This window comes from Panicum virgatum, chromosome 2K (assembly GCF_016808335.1).
Source record: "Panicum virgatum strain AP13 chromosome 2K, P.virgatum_v5, whole genome shotgun sequence".
Classification (NCBI taxonomy): domain Eukaryota; kingdom Viridiplantae; phylum Streptophyta; class Magnoliopsida; order Poales; family Poaceae; genus Panicum; species Panicum virgatum.
This window is the reverse complement of record NC_053137.1, coordinates 41,602,762-41,616,684: the sequence shown is the minus strand read 5'-3', so window position 1 is coordinate 41,616,684 and position 13,923 is coordinate 41,602,762. Positions and strand designations below refer to the sequence as shown.

The 13,923-nt window shown below is 43.7% G+C and overlaps 2 protein-coding genes across 2 annotated transcripts; one reads left to right on the top strand and one right to left on the bottom strand.

Moving 5' to 3' along the window:
- Positions 1–1,408: 1,408 nt before the first annotated feature.
- LOC120677551 lies at positions 1,409–8,527 on the bottom strand. The gene is made up of 6 exons (XM_039958708.1): positions 8,451–8,527; positions 8,315–8,360; positions 8,085–8,233; positions 5,867–6,104; positions 2,754–5,746; positions 1,409–2,343 (listed from the first exon to the last, which is right to left on the bottom strand). Exons 3-6 carry the CDS (start codon positions 8,138–8,140, stop codon positions 1,779–1,781), a joined length of 3,852 nt encoding a protein of 1,283 aa, XP_039814642.1. The 5' UTR covers positions 8,141–8,233; positions 8,315–8,360; positions 8,451–8,527; the 3' UTR covers positions 1,409–1,778.
- A 3,566-nt stretch (positions 8,528–12,093) lies between these two features.
- On the top strand, positions 12,094–13,428 carry LOC120696036 (NAC domain-containing protein 92-like). Its single transcript, XM_039979200.1, has 3 exons — positions 12,094–12,275; positions 12,377–12,708; positions 12,809–13,428. Exons 1-3 carry the CDS (start codon positions 12,110–12,112, stop codon positions 13,199–13,201), a joined length of 891 nt encoding a protein of 296 aa, XP_039835134.1. The 5' UTR covers positions 12,094–12,109; the 3' UTR covers positions 13,202–13,428.
- The last annotated feature ends 495 nt before the right edge of the window (positions 13,429–13,923 follow it).

The window sequence follows — 13,923 nt, the reverse complement described above, 5'->3', positions numbered from 1 at the left end:
TCGTGGGCTGCAAAACACCCTCTTTTGGACTGATAGGTGGCTGCTTGGTCAGAGCTTGGAGCAGTCCTTCCCTTTTCCCTCACCTGTTTGGCTCAGTTGCAGTTCGAACGAAGAAAACGGTGTATGATGCCCTTACAAATGAAAGATGGATCTCTGATAAACAAGGGGCTCTTACTCTCCTGGCTAAGTATCTCACCTTGTTGGACCTTCTCTCCAATGTAGAGCTGCTGAGCTGCAGCCTGATGTTGAAGATTCACACATTCGGTAGTTCTCCGCCACTGGGAAGTATTCAGTTAAATCTGCTTATGAAGCTCTATTTATTGGGGCCACAGTTTTAGACCTTGTGAAAGAATTTTGAAGAGCTGGACGTCCGGCAAATGCAAATTTTTATGTGGACGATTGCTTATAAGAAATGCTGGACAGTTGATCGATTAGCTACCTTTGCGACCAAGAAGATAAAACAATTGACCATCTTTTAGTCTCTTGTGTTTTTGCCTGGCAAGTTAGGTTTAGGCGTTTAGCACTTTGCAAAAAGTTGGCCTGCAGGTCCTAATTCCAGTAGGATGATTTATCCTGATGATTGGTGGTCTGGAGCAGATGGGACTGGGAGAGTTGAAGGGCTGGCCCGAAAAGGGTTAAACTATCTTATCATTCTAAGGGCCTGCTCTATTTGGAATCATCGCAATCGCTGTGTGTTTGACAGGATTTCTCCTGGTTTGCCTAAGGTCTTATCTACCATAGATGATGACCTTCTGCGATGGTCTTCTGCTAGGACTCGAGGGGTTTCTTACCCTTCCCTCTAGTGCCACCAGCTGTTTAAGTTGGTCTGGTCTTTCTTTTCTTTTAAAAGAATAATTGTGTCTTTGCATCGGGCGGGTTACAAAACCTTGTCTGTAACACATGGGGCTCTTTCCCCACCTTTTTTCTTCTTAATATATTGAATTATTTACAGCTCAAATGAAGCTTGGTTGCAGTTATGAGAGAGGAAATTGCGAAGCGTCCTGCTTCCTAGTTTTCAGGATGTGGAAACGATTCAGCGTGTGTTTAGATGGCGAAAAAGTTTGGGTTTTGGTACTGTAGTACATTTCGTTGTTACTTGACAAATAATACCCGTTGTTACTTGACAAATAATGTCCAATCATGAATTAATTAGGCTTAAAAGATTCATCTCGTGTTAATCAGTTAGACTGTGTATTTGGTTATTTTTTCAACTACATTTAATGCTCCGTACATGTGTACGAAGATTCAATGTGACGAGTACTGACGTATTGGAATTGAAATGCGAGTCCATATATAAGAAAAAGATTGCCTCACCTAGTGGTACTATATTTCTTTAATTGCATCGATTGATACGAATTGGTTTGATTTCAACAACGCACATGCTGTAAAGATAATAGTGGATCAGTTCTATGAAAGACTTGCAATATCACCCATCAGTTTTACGAAAACATAACACCACAGCATGCTTACATCACCCGTTACTGCACAATTCTACCATGCATCATGGTGTTGAATATTTCAGACAACAGCATGCTTTCTACAATGTTTAAATGTTTAAAGCCCAGTACAATGGACCGAAATGTTTCCTACAAGATGTCAAAATGAGAGGGAGAGCAAGAGCAGCTCGATCTCTACAAAATTCATCTGCATTTTTATCTACGGGGTACTAACTTGCAAATATTACAATGCCCGCAAGTACAAGATGAACCGATGAATGAAGGGTACCGCGGTGCCATGGCACAAGTGTTCACCACATAAAACTCTAACAGCAGTCTGCCTCAGTAGAGCCTGCCACAGCAATCAGAAGCGCCACAATAGCAATGTTTAACCTTCTCCTTGCCATTCTCGTCAAGGACCTGACCGACTGTATAATTATAATGGTAGGTCAGCTCTTGTAGTGGTGGGATATTCTCAACAGCAAAAAGCATGACATGCGGCATCCTCATGTCATCATGGTCCCAGAGAACATTTTGGGCATAGAGGTTCGGTGAACAACTATGGTTGATGAATCGTCCGACATTGCCACACTCAGCTGCATCTATTGTAAAGCCATCCATTGTCTTGGAGGACGAGGTAGTAGATTGTACACCAACGACCGACTTTAGTCCCTCCCAAAGTTCTTCATCATGGTAATTACTACCAATATCAAATAGATACTCATCATTCTGTCTCTTTTCAGCTTCTTTATCTTCCAAGAGCTCGCCGGAATACTCGCATATGAAACTGCCTGAAGATATAGAACTGAGGGATCTTACACCCCAACCTGTCTTACCTGTCTTGAATATTTCTAGTGGAATTTTGACACCATGCTGACTCACCCTATTGTGGCATGTTGGCGGGCACCTGCAAGTAGTGGTTGACATTTTGGTTAGCTCAGTTGCATATAAAGCTGGACTATTAACTCAGTTTGATGCTAACTGTCTGGCATGCATCAATACATTTGCTTGTTGTCAAGATCTAGCTAACTTCAGCACAACAACTAAACTTTGTGAGAGAATCTTTCATGTGTTCACCTTCTGCTGTTCCTAATGTTTCAAAATGTGTCTCATTATCACCTGGATCTAAAACCAGCCGTCAGCCTTAACGTTACATCACATAGAAGTTTCAAGTGAATGGGAAAATTTCCCCCTTGCTTGAAATTTAAATGTGTTAACTTCAAAACTCAAAAGAACTAGGCAACTAAATAACAACAAATAAATATTATGTCAAGTTGACAGCTATTTAGGTTAATTAAAGTATTTGCACAGGCATACCTGCACGACGGACCACACTCATATATGAGAGTGCTGGCCTCGACGATTGCACCATCGGAATTGAACGGGATTTCCCCTCCATTCTTCACTGCACAAGCACATGTAATAGAGTCCGAGCAGCCGTTTGTGCAGTCACAACCCTTTGGAGGTTCTTTCTCATACCAATTTGGATATATGACTTTGTTGATGTATTTAAATGGTGCTGGCCTCATGTCATCAATTGTGTTGATGACACATATGGGTATCCTCTCGCTTCCTTCAGATATATCAGGCAAACAAAGACCTTCACGAACTTTGGACTTTCTTGTCGCCTTGACTATGTGTAGGGCTAATTCTGGTTGCCCTGCAATCCTCTGTAACTTGTACTTGAAGACCCTCTCGCCTATCAAGCCTTCTTGCCAGCATTCTAACACCTGATACAACCCATCATAAATAAATGTCGAAGTTTGCTTGCCTTTAGAAGGACCTACTTGACTTCTACTTTGGCCTTTGAACCCATGAATCACTCTAACCAAGGTCTTTGTATCTATGCAATTCTTCAGGGCGAGATTACCCCTCTCAAGCTTTTGATCGTCTCCTTGTTTATTGCCGCCAGCCTTTCCTCCGGAGCCAGTGTATATTAGTTCATCCGAGCTTGACAATTCGTCAGGATAGCCTCCAGATGCAACAATACTTATAGCAATAGGAACACCATTCAGCTTCGTAGTGTCAATACCTCCTTGATATGGGCGATGGAGACCAACCAGCGACAACTCAACTCTAAAGTGAAATTCATCTCCAACTTCAACACCAGGAATATTGCCAACAATGGGCCCAGGCTTGTTATAGATAGGGTCTTTCTTTAAAGCCTTAATTGCTTCCATGTCAACCCTTCCGAGATCACGATTACCCTGTTCCACGAGTTGTGTAAGCTTTCGGTATGCCGCCTGGAACAATTGGAGCAACTTTCTAACTTTGCTTCGAGCATATACATCATGGTCCCCAAGTTGCTTGTGGTGTGACCCAGAAGGAACAGACGGAGGAACCATGACACATATGTCTCGCTTTTCTCCACACACAACTAGCGCCTTGGAGTTGTCGTCGTCTTCCAAGTTAGGGCCGTCATCTTCCAAGTAAGGGTCGTCATTGTCCTCCATTGTCTCATCGTTGATCAATTCACGAGAGGCCACTTTTCCTATAAGTAATTTTCTTGGAATAGCATCCTTTCCATTAAGTTTGTTCCTAGGAGCAAGCGACTTGGAAACACTAGCAATAGATTTCCTTCCTTGAGTCCAAGGGCATCTGTCAGGAGCCATCAATGCTTGTACAATTAGTTGGTCAGGGATAAGGTTCATATCACCACTTTCTTCGATTTCATTAGTTGCAACATGTTTTCCAAACTTGTTCGGTTTACGAGCAGATTTATTTTGCTTTATATTCACATTTGAGCACACCACTTCTTTATTAGTGCTCAAAGTCTTAGTTTGCATCTTTCCCCCAGCATTACCAAGCAACGCCACATTCAACATATCACTCTCCAACCTCTTTCCTTTTGTCTTTGCACCAATGGGGTCGCTCAAAGGTGTCTTAAGAGTACTTCCATGCAAGCTTCCTTCAACTTTATTTTTCATCTTATCATCCACCACTACTCGTGCTACCTGCCGCCCTTCACGTTGTGAGAGTTTCCCTTTCATCTTCCCATCGGAACTATTCCTGGGCGCAGATTTTGTGTCAACATTTCGCTGCATGTTGCCATCTTGTTCAATACCTACAAAATCATCTGAAACTTGATCCCTGCTGTGAGCATTGCTATTTCCTTTATCCACCAATCTCTTACTTTCCATTTTCTCATTTGAGACATCTAGTGCTAATGTCCGAGAAGCAGCCCCTCCTGAAACTGGAATTGCCGCCAAGGCATCACCGCTGGTATCCTCATCTCCATTGCCTGTGGTAGTAAGAGCGGACCTCCCACGGCTAGGAGGAAATGTGCGTATGGGTTGCATATCCAAAACTTCACTGTCTGTGGCGGTAAAAGTGGCCCTCCCACAGCCAGGACGAAATGCGTGTGCAGGTGAGACCTCCAGAACTCCGCTTTTTTTTGTGGTAACAGCAGTCCTCTCGCAGCCAGGTGAAACTTTGCATTCGGCTGCGATTGCCCTCTTCTTAGGAAGCTGATTCACAGCAGGCGTCAAGCATCTCTTTGTTCTGCTACCTGCAAATCCATTTTCCTTCCTCTCTAACTCACCACCACCTGTTCCGTTTCCTATCTCCATGACATCCCCATCACCAGCAACCTCCTCCCTCCCCGCCTCTCCCTCTGCCACCAACAAACCACACCTCTCACCACCGTTCTGCGCAGAACTACCAGAACCAACAATGTCACAACCATCCGGTACCGCCACCGCTGGTGCCATCACCTTGACCAACCTGTTCCCCTCCTGACCATCCAATGCCAGCACGCGTGCATCATCCAACAACTGTGCCTCTCCATTATCCCCCCTGCCTCCAGCCTCCCCTGCCTTCTCCAGGCCTGACTCAGGCAGGATACGCCGGAGGGCGCCATTGCACGCCACAGGCGAAACAGCTGCAGAAGCAAGAGTCTCACCCACCTTATTTCGCCCCTGCCGTGGAGGGACGCCGCTCTGCGCGGGGGCGAGCGCCGCCTCCACCTTATCCAGACCCTGCTGCCGAGGCAGAGCGCCGTTCCGCCCCACAGGTGAAACGGCGCCGCGGGCGCCGGCCTCGTCCATCTCGTCCGAGCCCTGCCGCTGAAGCAGGGAGCCGTTCCGAGCCGGAGGCGGAACGGCGGCGACCACCTCGTCCGCTCCGCCGCCATCCGCGACCTTCAAACCACCGCCTGCCGCGGGCGGGTCCGCGGGGGACCGGCCGCACCCGAGCGGCCAGGAGCGCCTGGCGGAGGCCCCCTGAGGCCTCAGCCTGCGCGGCGGCAGCCCTGCCGCGGCCTCCGCGGGCGGCGCCGGCGGCTCCACCCCGACCCCCACCATCCTCAAAACCTGCGAAAATCCGGATCAAATCAGGGGACCAAGGCCCATCGATCGAGCCGCCGCTGCGCTGATAGATAGCCGCGACCGAACCCTAGAAATCCCCAACCCAGACCAACAACAACTCCACACCGGTGGCAGGTACCGGATGCGAGACGCGCGGGCGTATGCTGCGGCGGCGGGCGGCGGCTGCCGGGCGGGCGGAGCCGACCCGGGGAAGAGGCTCCGAACGGTGAGGACTGACGAGCGCGGGGGGAGGTGTGCGCCACGCCCCCACGCGCGCGCGGCGGGCACTTCGATTTCGTGGGGGGTCGTGCACTCGTGCAGTTGCTGCTGCCTCTTCCCCCGAGGAAACTGGGAGCCTTGGTATCTGAAAAAAAAAAGAAAATTCGATTAATGCCACTACAACTCTGTGAAATTGGATTTCATGTTGAAAATCATGTCACTCAATGGCATGGATTTCAACATGAAATCCAATTTTAAAAAATTGTAGTGGCATGGATCAAACTAACCAAAAAAAAGACGGGTCAGCCATCAGTCTGATCTCTTAATGAAGGTAATATTCGTTAATCTTTTTTTCAAAGAAAAATATTCGTTAATCTGAAGAGTGCATGTGCATATGCATTCTGGAATGGTGAAATCTGCCTACTTTGTTTTTTCCTTGGAAAGATTTGGGATATTTTAAAACGTTTATCATGTCCACAAATTTTTTGCAAGAAAAAAATCTTTTTTTACTCAGCCGACCCTCTGAACAGCTCTCTATCTCAAGTTTAGAAAGCTAAGCTAAAAAATACACCTCTGGTAAAAATAACGCTCGACCAATAAGTCCTAAATCGGACTTTCGAAATATTAAATGGGGGTTGCCCTATTTTTAGGATTTCCAATTTTGCTTCACACTAGCTATAGCTTTAAATCCTAACTGGATAGAGCATCTCCAATAATTCCCTATCTCTCTTCCTCATCCATAGTTTTCTAAAAAAAAGAAAAAAAACACTTTAAGATAGTTTTCCATCCAAGTTCCCTATCTGCTAACAATTTGACAAATCGGCATGTCTTGTTTGTAAATATACGGACGCCTCCACCCCTCCCGATCGGGCTACCGCAGCTTTTTTTTTGTCGCACCTCGGCGCAGTCATCATGATCTGTTGTTTCGTGTCGCCTCGATCGATTGAATTGGGCTGGTGGTACTAGCACCCACCTATGTGGGATGTACCTAAGGCAGCTCCACATGATCTCGCCGCCCATGGAGAAGCCGAATGAGATGGAACTTGGACCCCTGCTTCAACACAAATCAGACCGCCACCACTTCTTCTCGCATCGATTCCGGCCTCCACAGTGCATTGCCGGCGCAAGTAAGATGTAAAACGGAACCCCATTGTCGTCCTCTTTCTTTCCCCCAAATTTTGAGCCCTCCGGTGCCCTAAATCGCTAGCAATCTGACTTGCAAGAAGCTCCTGTCTGTCGGTCATGGAAGTTTCCCGCGGAATTAACCTTGTGGGGCCACAACTTCTCATTTTTTTGGAAGTAAAAATAGGAAACTTTTGGAGATGGACTCTTTTTTGCATTTCCATACATATTTGGGGAGTTGGCAAACAACAAGATTTAGGGAGAAAAAATTAGGAACTATTGGAGATGCTCTAATAGATGGCTCCCAAAAACCGCTTAGGAATGAATTGATGGATAAGAGAATTTGGAGGCCTCCCCAAAGCAGAGGATCTAGCGAGAGTTTGCTAGAGTGCTTTTTTTTTTGCTCGCTAAACTTAAAATAGGTTTCTTAGAGGATCTGCTAAAGTGCTCTAAATACTCTCCTCCATTACTAGAGGTTTCTAGGGAGCACTCTATTATAACTTAGTGAGAGTTATTGTTGTAATTAGAATAAATTTTAAGATCTATATAACAGAGGCAGCTTCTATTGAGTATTTGGTGGGTTTGAAAGGTTACTATTGGAGTTTTTTTTTATTTTGAGGAAGGGTGTGTCATACCCATAATACACTAGTAAAAATTTGATAAATCCATAGGAGGTCAGAGAGTGTGATATCCATAAAACTACCTTGCATATCAGGACTTCAAGGACAAGCCCGCGAATAGGCAAAAACGTGAAAAATAAACTAAGATCTTCTCCCCCAACAAAACAAAAAGAAAGAAAAATAACGGATAACAGACAAAATCACAAGTCATTAGAAGAGGAATAGTGATATTGCTGAACTACCAAATCGATCGAGATGACACATGAGCACCCGAGTTGTCATGTATTTCTCAAAGAAAACTCCTCTTAAAACACAAGCTAATTAATAGGCCAAGATCTCACGTACCGGCCGGATAGGCAAAGTTTCTCCGACAAGCCCCGTACCGGCCGGATAGGCAAAGTTTCTCCGACAAGCCCCACCGTCGGCCGTCAGAGCTCATGCATGCATCGAAAACTCTAACAAGATCCACCGATTGGAGGTCAGATCTGTCGCGCCAAGCACCGGATGAACATGCACTAAAAAATACACCAAGCTGGAGGCGAGATCTCATATAAGAGAAGGATAAAACTCTTGTAAAAACAACACAATCAATAAGTCAAATATCACGTACTACCGGATAGACAAAGTAACTCCAGCAAGCACCACCGTTGTAAACCCTCCTAGCAAGCATCAGCGGCTGAAGGTCAGGTCGATCTTGCGCACTGAATCTTCCGAAAAACATCACAAATCAAATGTTAAATCTCGTGCACCAGGTCAAAGACAAGAACGAGAGGAGGAGACTATTGAGAACGGAGGCGGCCGGCGCAAATGCGGCAGGTGAGAGGTAACCCTAATATGATGGTGTTACATATACATTTGACAAGGACGAGAGAAGACTATTGAGAACGGAGGCGGCGCAAATGCAAAGAGTGAGCGGTAACCCCTAATTCGTGGGGGTTATATACAGAGGCACGAGTTGAGGTATGGCCGTATGGGTCGGGCCACATGGATTGGGCAAGTTATGCATCGTCGGTGTCACTTTCATGGGCTGAAATGGTGTGGTGCTCCGGGCGCGATTAGGGGTAACACGCGCTACCCCGCGCTGACCAGTCGCAGAAGCGATCACGGGTGATTCTGGGTCTTAATTGGACCGAAATTAAGAAGCTAGATTGGCCCAATAAGCTTGTGGCAAACATTAAAGACTTTTTTGGAACATTTTTCAACGTGGAACAATTTTTTTATTGTTGGAATAATTGTTCTAGCAACAAAATAAATTTATTCCAGCAAAAAACAATTATTGTTCCATCCTATGTGATAGTTTGATTGCCAGTCACACGTGTGACTCTTAATATTTGCCGGTGCTCCCTATTTTAAGTGTATGAGACATTTATTTAGAAGGCTATATCTTTTTTCCCCTGAATTATTAGAACTCCGATCCATTCATGTCTTCTCACAGTGCCTTTTTTGTGTGTGTGTTTGCGGATGATGTTTGTTTCCGTCTGAAACATTAAAGATGGAGTAGCAAGAAAACTATAACTCGGTGCTAGACGAGTACATGTTTATATCGATATTAGTTTTATATTTAATTTGTTGAAACAAAGCTGGGTAAGTGGAAAGCATTGACACATAAAACTGTACTTGAGACAATTTTTTAAGTGGATGCAGCTAATTTATAGCAGGCCGTATTATAAGCTATTCATACAACCATCTTTTTTTATTGGAAAATACTTTATAGAAACAACTTTTCTTTTTGATATAGCTAATTAGCTCGGAGCCTTGTCCAAATATATTTCTATCCGGTACTAAAGGGTCCTCTAAGTGTTAGTTCAAAAGGAAAGTATATCTCTCAATATCACAACCTCTGTGTAGCTAAGATGGTAAGGAGGGTACGCGCGAGGCAAGAGCTTACGTGTTCCAATCCTTGCATGAGTTGCGAGTGTCCAGACCTCTTCTGAGTTTGGAATATTTGTTTAATTTTTTAGACGTGTGACGCTTAGACGGAAACATCACCCGATATTAAATGGTCCTTGTAGTTACAGATCGTGCACCCGGTGTTAATGTTGTGTGACTGTTAGTCTCAGTGCAATACCGGTTGCATAACCGGTACAAATGCTATATTTCACCCGGTAATGATATGCCTTCATCTAGTAGTGACACATGCTGAGGAGAAAGAGAACGGATAGACATGTGTATGCATATCAGTTCAAATACGAAAAGGATCACCGTTTCAAAATCGAGCATCCAAATGAAAATCAACATCTACCTATCTTAACACAATTGTTTCTATCGTACTCCAATCATACCATCCAATCTATCTTTTGAATATCAACATCAACATCCACTTAACTAAACTTAGATGTTCAAACAACATTTTGTAAAACAATAAGCAATTTTTACAAAATTTATAAGCAGTTAGAGTACAGTAAAATGTATTTTCTCACATGAAAGAATATACCATTTAAACATAGTGGTATTGATGTTGATATTAAATAGGATGCAATTTTTATGAGGATGGTTTTGGACTGATCATGCTTTACAACATGTTGCTTGACTCATCTGAGTTTAGTTAAGTGATATTGATGTTGATATATTCTGAAGATAGATTGGATGATATGATTAGAGGATGATGGAAATAACTGTGTTAGGATAGATGTATATTTATTGCGTAATTAGTGATAGGCAACTTTAGCAAGTCAATTGATCATTTTTACTAATTTATGTTGGTATCTTCTATTCTACGTAAGCAATTTACATATCTTTGAAAAATATTGTCAAAATGTATGTAAGTGACATCTTACTTTGAAGGTCTTTTCAAAGAAATATTGTTGTGCAATCATAGTTCGAATTTGATGATCTTTTCAAGAACGACAACTTCTTAATATCGCCAGAATGTGCTATCGTGGGAGATTTAAAAAAAAATCCCCTATTCCATTTGAGTAGCTACTATTAAATTAGAATTTAATGTGAATGTATATTATAGGAAAAAAATGAGAGGATCATACGATCCACGTGGTGTGGTCTAGTATGTGGTGTGGTCTAGTATATTCCCACACTACGTGAGAAACAAATAAAGGAAACACCATCAATAGTGATGCGGAAATATTGGAGACGGGTCTACTTATGACGCATCACTAATTACAGGGACAAAACTCAATGGTAAGTACCTAGCTTCCACCATAAAATTGAGGCATCTCTACAGAAGCAAGAGCCAGATGATTAAAGAATGAAGTGCAGCACAAGTGATAAAGATAATATTTAGCACTTAGGAATGGATTGCTTTAACAAATTGGCAATCTTGTAGAAATCATGGCTAAGATAATTAGCTTCAGAGCAGTGTTCGATTTTATATGGTGAATTGTTTCTTCAGAACTCAAATAATTAGCCTGAACACCGCCTACCCACAATAGCTCAACAGCTAACTGGCTGCCCATTGTTTCCATGGCTGGTTTATAAGGAAATCTTGAGCATGTTTGCATAAAGCTACACGTGGGAATTTGATAGTGATGAGTCATTCGCTATACATCGTCCTGCACACATAGATACATCAGGTGTCTACATTCACAACAATAGACAACACATGCACACATGGATACAACACAACAAATAAATACTCTTTACACCTAATCCGATTGAGTGAAAAACACGATGCTCTGCAATGATCACCAACAAGATCACGATGACCCGTCACTAGTCTTGTCCCAAATGGATGCACATAGCCCCAATGCGAGCAGCGTGAACACCGCACTAGTCAGCCTCCTTTGCATCACAAAGATCTTGCGATAGCCAGAGCAGAAGCTCATGCGTGCACTTCTCAACAAAGGTTAGCCATGCCACCGACCATGTAATATTGCTTCGTGGATGGCTGGGGGGTGGGATGCATGAGCAGCATTTATGTCTACTGGAATCACAAACCAAGGCATGCAAACAGGAGGAGATCACAGCAGGCACACATGCAAAGATCTTTGTGATGGTGAGGCACCAACCTTTTTAGCAGTCGTGGCACCAGCACGAAAGTGTCTGTATATATGGTGCGTAAGGACAAGCGTGGCATAGTTGGAAAGAACAAACTTCCAATTGCTAGTAGAAACGGACAACATCGGATAAAAAAGGGGAGAGGAGTCGTGGAGAGGCTTCTGCAACAAGTGGCTTTGCTACGACATGCCTCTAGCCTATTTAAGACACTGCAGTCCCTAGGCAATTGCAACATAGTAACTTGGGCTACAACCACTTAGAGATCTAGCTAAGGGATCTGAATTGATCGTCTAGCAGATTAAGAAGTGTTTGTACATGTATGCCACTAGTCATTTTAATTTCTAAGTACTCAACATATTCCTTATTGCTTAGTATTATTGTTTTCTTACTTGTTGGTGATCCTAATAATTTAATAAGGACCAAGGGAACCATGGGAGACCAGCAGCAGCCACAGGGGATGAGCATCGGCGATAGCCTCAAGCTACCTCCAGGGTTCCGATTCCACCCTAGAGATGAAGAGATCATCACCTTCTACCTCACACCCAAGGTGTTCCAAAGGGGATTCACCTGCATCGCTATTGGAGAGGTCGACCTCAACAGGACAGAGCCATGGGAACTCCCAGGTACATACACACTCTGTACAAATGCACCTTGGTTGGTCCATGGGATCATGGATGCAAGCTTATGAGTTGTGAATTAATGATGTGTGAATTGTATGGTGCAGGAAAGGCAAAGATGGGAGAGAACGAGTGGTACTTCTTCTACCAAAAGGACCGCAAGTACCCAACAGGTATGAGGGCAAACCGGGCCACAGAGGCGGGCTATTGGAAGGCTACTGGCAAGGACAAAGAGATCTATAGAGTCACAGGAGGGGTAGCGCCACCGGTGATCATCGGCATGAAGAAGACTCTCGTCTTCTACAAGGGCCGGGCTCCTAGGGGCGCAAAGACCAACTGGGTCATGCACGAGTTTAGGCTCGAAGGCAACAACAGACTCCCTTGCCCTACATCAAGCACAACTTCCACTGCCACCTTGAAATCTTCATCTGCTTCCAAGGTGGTAGTAGCATTAGCATTCATACATCCATGCATATTACTTTACTATTTGCTTGACATAATCTAATTTTTCTACCATTATAAATATGAAATTCACATAGGATGAGTGGGTGGTCTGTCGTGTATTTCACAAGACCACTGGGATCAAGAAGGTGCCTGCACCTGCGCCATCATCTTACGACATTGCCATGGCCTATGCTGGGATTGATCAGAGTAGTATCCCCATGCCAATGCCAATGCAATATCCCATCCTACAAGATTTCACCATGGACCCAGCAGTACCCTTCTACTCCACTACTTGTGCGAGCTCCATGTCGGTGCCACCCATGATGCCGCCCATGGCAGGCATGGGTAGTGCTGGACTTCATATGAATGGAGCTCTATTTGGGAATCCAATGACCAACGCATCGTCAGTGTCCTTCTTCAATCAGATGGGTATGGAGGCAGAAGGCACAAGCAGCTTCTTAGCCACACCTGAGAGTAGGCCTTCATGAATGGTTGCTCCACAATAATATATAGATATATAGTTGCATCGCATGCATTTTGTGGAATAATCATGGTTTGTATACATATATTTCCATAACTAGCAAGGCATGTGTGTATAGGCATGTACTACTATATCCACCATACCATTGCATGTGTGTATATGTGTGTTTATTTACAATAATCATGGGGCATGTGTGTATGTGTGTATTCAATACTCCATAAATACCTAGACATATGGCGGTTTTGTAATAGGCAGATTGGAATTTGTACATATTACTATCATGAACTTATTATGTGAATTAAGTATGTTGTTTAATTATAAAGTTGATTGTCGGATCTACCATGGAATGTTTGAGTTTTTTTCTCTTTGTGAATTTACTTTTGGGTCTTGTTGGTATCTATGAAGGTGGATATGTTTATAGTTGAACACATAATGACCATACAGTTTTTCTGAGAATCAAGAACACAATGAACTCACATCCAACCTTGATCTAGTTCGCTTAGTTTCTTATCCTTGTATTGTAATGCCAGGCCTTCCTCATCCTTTCCACAACAAAAAAAAGCATTCCTACAAAAATTTGTCAGCTGCCAAATGTGACCACTGCTTGTAACGCATGAACTCTGTAGAGGAGTTATTTTAAGTAACCATGATATAGAAAGACCTGCTAAAAATATATGTAGTACGATAATAGAATTTTTAGTAACATTTTGGGGGCACCGTGTACTTGTA

Coding starts and splice junctions, on each gene's coding strand:
- LOC120677551 (XM_039958708.1), bottom strand. CDS start 8,140: ATGAGCTCTGACGGCCGACGGTGGGGCTTGTCGGAGAAACTTTGCCTA. Junction 6,105..8,084: donor AAACTTTGCCTATCCGGCCG/GTACGGGGCTTG, acceptor TTTTTTTTTCAG/ATACCAAGGCTCCCAGTTTC. Junction 5,747..5,866: donor GCATCCGGTACCTGCCACCG/GTGTGGAGTTGT, acceptor GGATTTTCGCAG/GTTTTGAGGATGGTGGGGGT.
- LOC120696036 (XM_039979200.1), top strand. CDS start 12,110: ATGAGCATCGGCGATAGCCTCAAGCTACCTCCAGGGTTCCGATTCCAC. Junction 12,276..12,376: donor AGAGCCATGGGAACTCCCAG/GTACATACACAC, acceptor TGTATGGTGCAG/GAAAGGCAAAGATGGGAGAG. Junction 12,709..12,808: donor AATCTTCATCTGCTTCCAAG/GTGGTAGTAGCA, acceptor AAATTCACATAG/GATGAGTGGGTGGTCTGTCG.